Below are 7,824 nucleotides of genomic sequence, written 5' to 3' on the forward strand. Positions count from 1 at the left end.
CCGAGAAGTTCAGATAAGCAGTAGAAGATGTGTGAGTGAGAGCGAGAGAGAATTTTGTATCTAGTGTTAGCATGAACGCTAACTTTGTAAGCAGTTACGTTATCAAATAACACGAGCGTCATCTTTTTTCTCATTGGATCACGTGTCAAGGTCTGGAATTCCATCAGGTTATGGTTTAGATACGCTGAAAAACCATCATGATGTGGAAGGAGTCACGATGTTAGCTTGTTCGCTTGAGGGGCAAATCAACAAGGACACACTTCCTGGATAAATTTTCACAAAGAGAGATACGATCCAGAAGTGCTTCGGCTTTTATTAAAGATCACAGAGACTTTTGGACCGTCTGTATCCGCTTCAGCGTCACTGCCTGTGGTTCTGCCTACACACAAACATCTGAATCATATTTCTCTTTAATGGTGAGTTAATGTTTCCTAACTGAGGTGGGATTAAACACGAGGTCACATCCCTCGAGTAAGTATTAATAAGCATGCTAATAACATTAATAACATTAGCCAAAGTGTATTTAATACGTGTAGCGCTTTGTAGCACACGACACACCGGGAAGAAAAAACGTCTCCGTGTCTGCTTTGCTGATTAAACGTGAAGCTTTCGGCTGCTTGTTCTCCTGATAAACAGCATGTTTTTTTCCATCATGGTGACTAAATCTGAGTCTCTTGAATTACTCTCATTAGAGCGCTCTATTTCTGGCCTTTCATGGGATTCGGGATGCATCCAGGTTCCTCCCGGGACACGCGAGTGCGAGCGCTCCTGCTGTGTTAACCGGCGGGGGCCGTGTTTCAATTTGCACGGTTGTATTTTTATGCCGTTAAACCGAGTGCAAAAATCATTCGAGTGAAGTCATTCTGGGCCTCTGTGGTCGGACGGAGAGAGAGAGCGAGAGCGAGAGAGAGAGAGAGAGAGAGAGAGAGAGATAGAGGTAATGAGTTTGTCTGTGTAAACAGGACAGGCTCCCTTGTGCTACCTGCGCCGCCGCCGTCCATCCTGGAAATACAGATAAATAGCTGAGCTTAATCAAGAGAATGGACTGCTTTTAGCAATCAGACCGATCTACTGCTCTCTGCTCTCTGACATCTCTGTAGATCTCTGATGCTCTGCTCTATCATGCAGCTCAGCAATCATTTGTAAGGTTCCTAAACACTAACCTAGCATGACTAATGACTAATGCTAACAGAAATGCTTTTCACTCCGCTCTGAAACCCGGGTTCTTGTCATTCTAATCCCCTTTTTACCCCCTGGGGTAGAGGAACGGTTCATACCTGTAATGCACAAGCAGGGTTATGAAGCTCGTCTTTTTCACCGGGGTTGTTAAACCCTGTTCTGAAGCGTTTACAGCGTTAACTCCACATCACGGTGACAAACGGCGTGTTCGGCGTGAAGCGATGCAGCGTTAGCGCGTTACGGCCGGCCGCTTAGTGACAGAAAACGAAACAGAACCCGAACAGAGCTTCGGCTTCATATCAGGTGAAAACCAGGACGGAGCTGAACAACACTGAACAAAAATGGCTCAATAGAAAGAGTCAGAAACCTTCGACTATAAACTCAGGATTCGCTTTAACCAGAGTTTACAGTCACACAGGAAGAAGAGAAGGGAGAAGCTCTAGAAGAAGGCAAGGAGAAAAAAACATGGTTTTTACAGAAATGCTAGTTTACTCAAAATACCAAAAATTCCCTTTTGTTTTGTACTTTTATCCTCTGGAGATGGGGTTTGTGTGCGTCTCTGTCTTCACTGCCGTGATGTGATAGTGTTTAACATGTCGATTTGTATTCTGTAATAAACTCGCTGTACTTTGTCCACAAGAAATAAAAAGCATCGGTTTCTCAGTGATGCATAGCAGAATGAAATCAGGTCTGAGATCTGCAGCTATGTCAGTTAGCTTAAACATTAGGCAGTGGCTTTAAGGCATGTTTGTCCTTATACACTGAAACCTGTCCCATTTATGAGGACCTTGTGATGTCCTACTTCTTAGACTACTTTGTATAAGTTTGTGAAAATGTGAAATCCAGTCTTTATCTTTTCGTGTCGTTACCTGTGTCGATATGTCCGTTGCTTCCCCTCATCATGTAGCTGAACTCCTGGCAGCTGGCACTCTGGCTGTATCCTCCAGAGCGGAAGCACAGCTCCTCCACCAGCACCAGCGCTTTCTTGCACACGTCTTCTTCCCAATCCCCCGACATCCTCCAATCCGCATCGCACTCCTAACCCAAAATTGTGGCGCAGCCCAAACCCGCCCACGCCGATTGGACGGGATCAGAGCGGAAAACCTTCGGTCGTTTTTTTTGTCGTCGTTATTGTTTCGTTTACAGACCGAGAATCCTGGATAACCTTTAACCTTTGTAGTTAATCGGAGCACTCGGTAGCTTCCGCATCCATCGGTTTTGGAGCCATGTGGATCCTCCTGTGTGATGGCGTCGGCGACAGCGTCGGCATTGGCACGGGGTCTTGTGAACAGCAATAAAGGAGAAGAGAAGAATTTGCGACAGAATTTGCTAGAGATTGTTACGCAAAGTCCTTGTCATGGTGAGGTGACCGTGTACTGTGAGTATTTCTGGCTGTAAGTGTTTAGGCTAAAGGTGGAGAAAGTGGCGGAGAGTTTGGTCCTTCAAACAGCTGAATTCTGGGTCGTGTAGTTCCTCTGGGACGCAGTCAGGTTTCCAGTTTCACCGTCCAAGCTTTAAGCAATCGTCCCCTGATCCGGAGGAACGTTGGACATTTTCTGAAGGACAGAAAGAGAGAAAGAATATGATGATGGACACTAAAACATTACAAGATACAAATAATAAGCACTCTGATCATCTCAGTATTCAGCTCCAATCCTCTCTGGTTCGATAGTCTCAGACAGGGCTGAGGAACCAAGGCATCGTTAGCATACTTGGCTGCCGAATGCCGGTGTGTATAATTTGTCTGTGTGTCAGACTGCGACGATGACTATGGATCTGAGAGATCTCACTGGTGCTGTTGCTTTGCCCTGAGCTCATTCTGTCTAAAGAAACCAGGTCAATGCTCTCCTTTCTTCTTCTTCCTTTTCTACTCTGTATTTCATTTGCTTTTTCCTTTCTCTTACAGCTCTTACAGTCTTCTCTCCTATTATCACTCCTAGAACAAGTCTACTGAAGCTTCAACCCTAGACCCAGTTAACATCCTGTCCTGCTGTTTTATTAAGGACTACAACTGTAAGATAAGGTTTAGGAGATTCGGGACAAGATTTTGGTCGAGACTTTTTTAAATTCCCTCTCTTTACCTTTTAGCGGTTTGCTCAGTTGGATAAAATCTGCTTTCGCCAAAACTCTTCTGGAGAAAAGAAGAGAAAGTTTATCTTCCTTTCCTTAATGCTGCTTTGGCGTGTACAGTATTCCAGCCCGATGTTGTCTATTTGTCCGTGCTTAGCCTGGATCAGCCACAACCTCACAGTACGGCTAGACTCGACCTCACTCAACCCAACCAGGATAGCCAGGAACCTCACGGTGACCTTTAATGACCACTAGATGTGGGGCAAGTCATGGCCTAATGGTCAGAGAGTCTGACTCATAATCCGAAGGTTGTGGGTTTGAGTCTCGGGCCGGCCACGACTGAGGTGCCCTTGAGCAAGGCACCGAACCCCCCAACTGCTCCCCTTGCACCGCAGCATAAATGGCTGCCCACTGCTCCGGGTGTGTGTTCACGGTGTGTGTGTGTGTGTTCACTGCTGTGTGTGTGTGTGTGTGTGTGTGTGTGTGTGTGTGTGTGTGTGTGTGTGTTCACTGCTGTGTGTGTGCACTTCGGATGGGTCAAATCTGGGTCACCGTACTTAGCCGTACGTCACGTCACGTCACTTAGAACTTTACACACCAGATTTGAACGACTGAATGATCATCTTCTTAACTTCTAAGACCAACCATGCAGCACAGCAACTTGTCCAAGTTTCCTGTTGCCTTAAAACTGGACTACATCCCTGCTCTATCCCTGACCCTCTCGGTAAGCTCCATCAAACTACATCAGATGATTCAGAATGCAGCAGCACCCCTCAGTCTTAGCCAGCCTAGATGGACCCATACAGTATCACACCCATCTTTACCTTCCCCCGCTGGCTTATAAGGGTTTGATGCTCACAGGAACAGTACCTCTTTTACCTCAACACTCTCCTTGAGGATTAGTTCCTCTTATAACCTGTGAGCAGTTAACAGTCAATGCGTAAGCAGTTACTGCCTACTCACTGGGTCCTGAGGTTCCTTTCCAGAACTTTCCATCTGACTGTCCCTCACCGGTAGAATCATCTTCTATCCTCGATCCATCACTAGGTTAAAAAAAATGGCTAAAGTCCAACCTCATTCCTGTTCATGTAACTAATCTCTAACGTGACTGTCCTTACACTAACTAGTCGTGGACTAATGGTTAGAGAGGTTGACTCCTAACCCTGAGGTTGTGGGGTCGAGTCTCGGGCCGGCCACGACTGAGGTGCCCTTGAGCAAGGCCCTGAAACCCCCAATTGCTCCCCGGGTGCCGCAGCATAAATGGCTTCCCACTGCTCTGGGTGTGTGTGTGTGTGTGTGTGTGTGTGTGTGTGTGTGTGTGTGTGTGTGTGTGTGTGTGTGTGTGTGTGTGTGTTTGTACTTTGGATGGGTTAAACGCAGAGAACGAATTCTGACATACTTACGTCACGTCTGACATACTTACGTCACGTCACTCACTTATACTTAACGCTCCAAAAAACAAAGGAGGAAATGAGTGAGACCAAACACTGATAAGAGATGGAGAGCCCTCTAGTGGTCTGGGGAGGAACTGCCCTGGTAGCCATGGCAACGCTAGACCATTTTCTGCATGAGCTGATTTGTGGGTGAAGCTGATCGATGAGGTAAGTCGTGTTTAATCACAGTTTAATGTATCATCAGAGGATTATCATGGATGCTATCAGACTGTCTGTCTGATCTTGTACAGTGTAACAAGGCCATACGTCTCATCTCCTGTTTTTGTTCAACTCAACTGCATTAAGAGGTCGATACTGTATATGCATGAAAATAGTACTTAACTTCACCCCTGTTCCTTCCTTCATTCATTCATTTCTTTATCTTCATTTCCTTCTTTATCCCTGTTCATCCCTGGGGCACTGGCTGTGAGGCTCCCAGGATGTGATGCCATGGCAAACTTACCACATCTTCATGCTTCACTAGCTGAACAACACAACAGGGTTTAGGACAGAACATCATACTTCATTTTAATCCTGGGTAAAGTATGAGCAGTGTGAAACCACATAACCCTGGATTCTGCTTACCCCGAGTTTCCAATCACACGGGGAAATATTTCCTACTGGCAACACAGACGAAGCCCACACCGACTTCATCGATGTTTATTATCGCGTTAAAGAGAACTGATGAGAGAAACACCTAAGGAAACAATGAGCAGGCTTCAGGAGCATCATTTCACACCCTGGTGACTTTCACTTCAGTATTTTTCCCAAAGCTCGTTTTTTCTTCTCTCAGTCGACGGGTCGTGATCTACTCTGCCTCTGACCCACACACAGGGGTTAAAGCTTTAATATACAGTATATTACATCTCTCAAAGGATTAAAGCAGCCCATAGTGCAGGTCAGGACCATGACTGACCCCAACACATGTCTGTACTCTCAACTCATTTTCCCTGTACAAGACAAACTGGGAGAAGTTTTGTCTCCTTCCTGTCGCTCTCTGCTCAGTCAGCGTCCGGTGGTGGTGTTCACCCCGTATTTCAATCCTGAAAGAGAAACTCTGCAGTCAGCAGTTATCCTATAAGGAAGTGTGGAACAACGTGACAAACTGACAGGATGATAAATGTACAAATGTCTAGGATCACGTATCTGCTTCCAGCTTTCACAGAAGATCACCATGAAGAAAGGAATCCACACGGAACCACCTGCGTATTAGGGTTTATAATTAACACGTGACATTCACTCGCTGAAAGGATTTACTTTCTAAAACTTTCCCACTTCCTGCAGAATACAGTGCACCGTGGCATCATCTCTACCTATAGAGAGCGATGCAGCAGCGCTTTAATCCTTTAGTCTGTCAAGTGTACACACTCTGCTCAAACAGATCGACTGCCAAAGCTTCTCCTGCATATTCCTCCACCAACACTGTCTCACGTCCAGTAGCTCACTGAATAGCTGTGCCGAGTCTCTGCTGTGGGGGGGTCACGGTGGCTTAGTGGTTAGCACGTTTGCCTCACACCTTCAGGGTCGGGGGTTTGATTCCCGCCTCCGCCTCGTGTGTGTGGAGTTTGCATGTTCTCCCCGTGCCTCGGGGGTTTCCTCCGGGTACTCCGGTTTCCTCCCCCGGTCCAAAGACATGCATGGTAGGTTGATTGGCATCTCTGGAAAATTGTCCGTAGTGTGTGTGTGTGTGTGTGAATGAGAGTGTGTGTGCTGTCCTGTAATGTAGCTGCATTGCATTCTGGGACTTTGAGTCTAGCACTTGGTACGGCGTTCCCAAGACTAGCTTTAGCAACAACATTAACATTCACCCCTCAGGTGAATAGCGCAGGATCTTACATCATCGAGAAGTAGAGGATTTTATTTTGTCACATTTACATTACAGCCCAGTGAAGCATGTTAGGAAGCTGGGGGTCAAATTTCAGCTTCAGGCATAAAACAGTGCCTCAGAAAGAACCCCAGAAACACTTCAGCAAACACTCAGTATAAAGCTGCTGAAGGTGTTGAAGTGTGTGGTGTTTAAATGAGAATCCTCTTCTCTTCTTATCTTCCCTCTCTCTCTCAATTCATCCATCAATCAAGAGCTTTAAGGTGCGATGGACGAAATTTGGGTCAATCCACAGACTCTCTCTCTCTCTTTCTCTCTCTCTCTCTCTCTCTCTCTCTCTCTTTCTCTTCTAAAAGAAACTCTGACATTCATTTCTGTCCCTCAGATCTCCAGTCTATTGTAAAAACTAGAACGCATTAAAATGCCCCCCTTCCCATCACCCCTCAAACACACACACACACACACACACACACACACACACACACACACACACACACACACACACACACACACACCCTCATTTTAATATCAGTAAATCAAATATTTATCATATTGGACAGTGACCAAAAATTGTCAAGGATTCAACAACCACAACGTTAACGACAACGACATCGACAACCACAGACAGAGTCAGGGCTCTGTGCTGGACACTCGAGTTCTTCGATCCAACCTTCACCTCCATCCACACTGTGGAGATCTTCATGGAGTTGTGGGGCTTTCTGCACAGGGATATTGTCATGCTGGAGCAGGGTTTGAGCTTCTTAGTGAAGACCAGTCCAGGGAAACGTACCGTATGTGACGGTCAGGCAGGGGTGCACATACTTCTGTCCAAACCTCTTCTCACTCTGTCTTCACCTTTTCCATTCCCACTCTCACTGCTCAGAGATCAGGCTCCTCTGTCCGATCCAGGCTTCCTGCTCGGTGTTGTTTCCTCTAAACAGAGTGGTGTTAAATCATCCCGGGACTGATAACAGTATCTGAGACAGAAAGCAGAAAAGCGAGTCTGAGAACAAGCGACAGATCTGAACCCTACACGTCGTTCCTGATGCCAGCACAGAGCTCGGCGACACGCCACGCTCCAGCACGCTGCAACACAAAACCTCTCATTGACTGCTCTCCAGCTCTGGTTCGATATCTTCGGGAAAAGCAATACACCGCAGCCGAACCCCGGCGACCGGTGAGGTCACCGTCCAATCACGCGACAGAGCGGAGCACAGCGACTGACCACAGCACACCGACACAAGAGACCATGCTGGACCTGAGGTCAGCTTCCTGAGCTGCTGTGGTGATAATTAATGTGAGAGAGAGCGAGAGAGC

General features: G+C 46.6%; 1 protein-coding gene across 3 annotated transcripts in view; it reads right to left on the bottom strand.

Moving 5' to 3' along the window:
- The window catches only part of syt3 (synaptotagmin III), a 52,122-nt gene that overhangs the window by 36,215 nt on the left and 8,083 nt on the right, over positions 1–7,824 (bottom strand). For all 3 annotated transcript variants that reach the window (XM_027145495.2, XM_047800980.1, XM_027145496.2), the window contains exon 2: positions 2,049–2,735. In XM_027145495.2, coding sequence (XP_027001296.1) covers positions 2,049–2,196 — 148 coding nt within the window. In that variant the 5' untranslated portion in view covers positions 2,197–2,735. The remainder of the gene's footprint in view (positions 1–2,048; positions 2,736–7,824) is intronic.

This window comes from Tachysurus fulvidraco, chromosome 15 (assembly GCF_022655615.1).
Source record: "Tachysurus fulvidraco isolate hzauxx_2018 chromosome 15, HZAU_PFXX_2.0, whole genome shotgun sequence".
In the NCBI taxonomy this organism is placed as follows: Eukaryota; Metazoa; Chordata; class Actinopteri; order Siluriformes; family Bagridae; genus Tachysurus; species Tachysurus fulvidraco.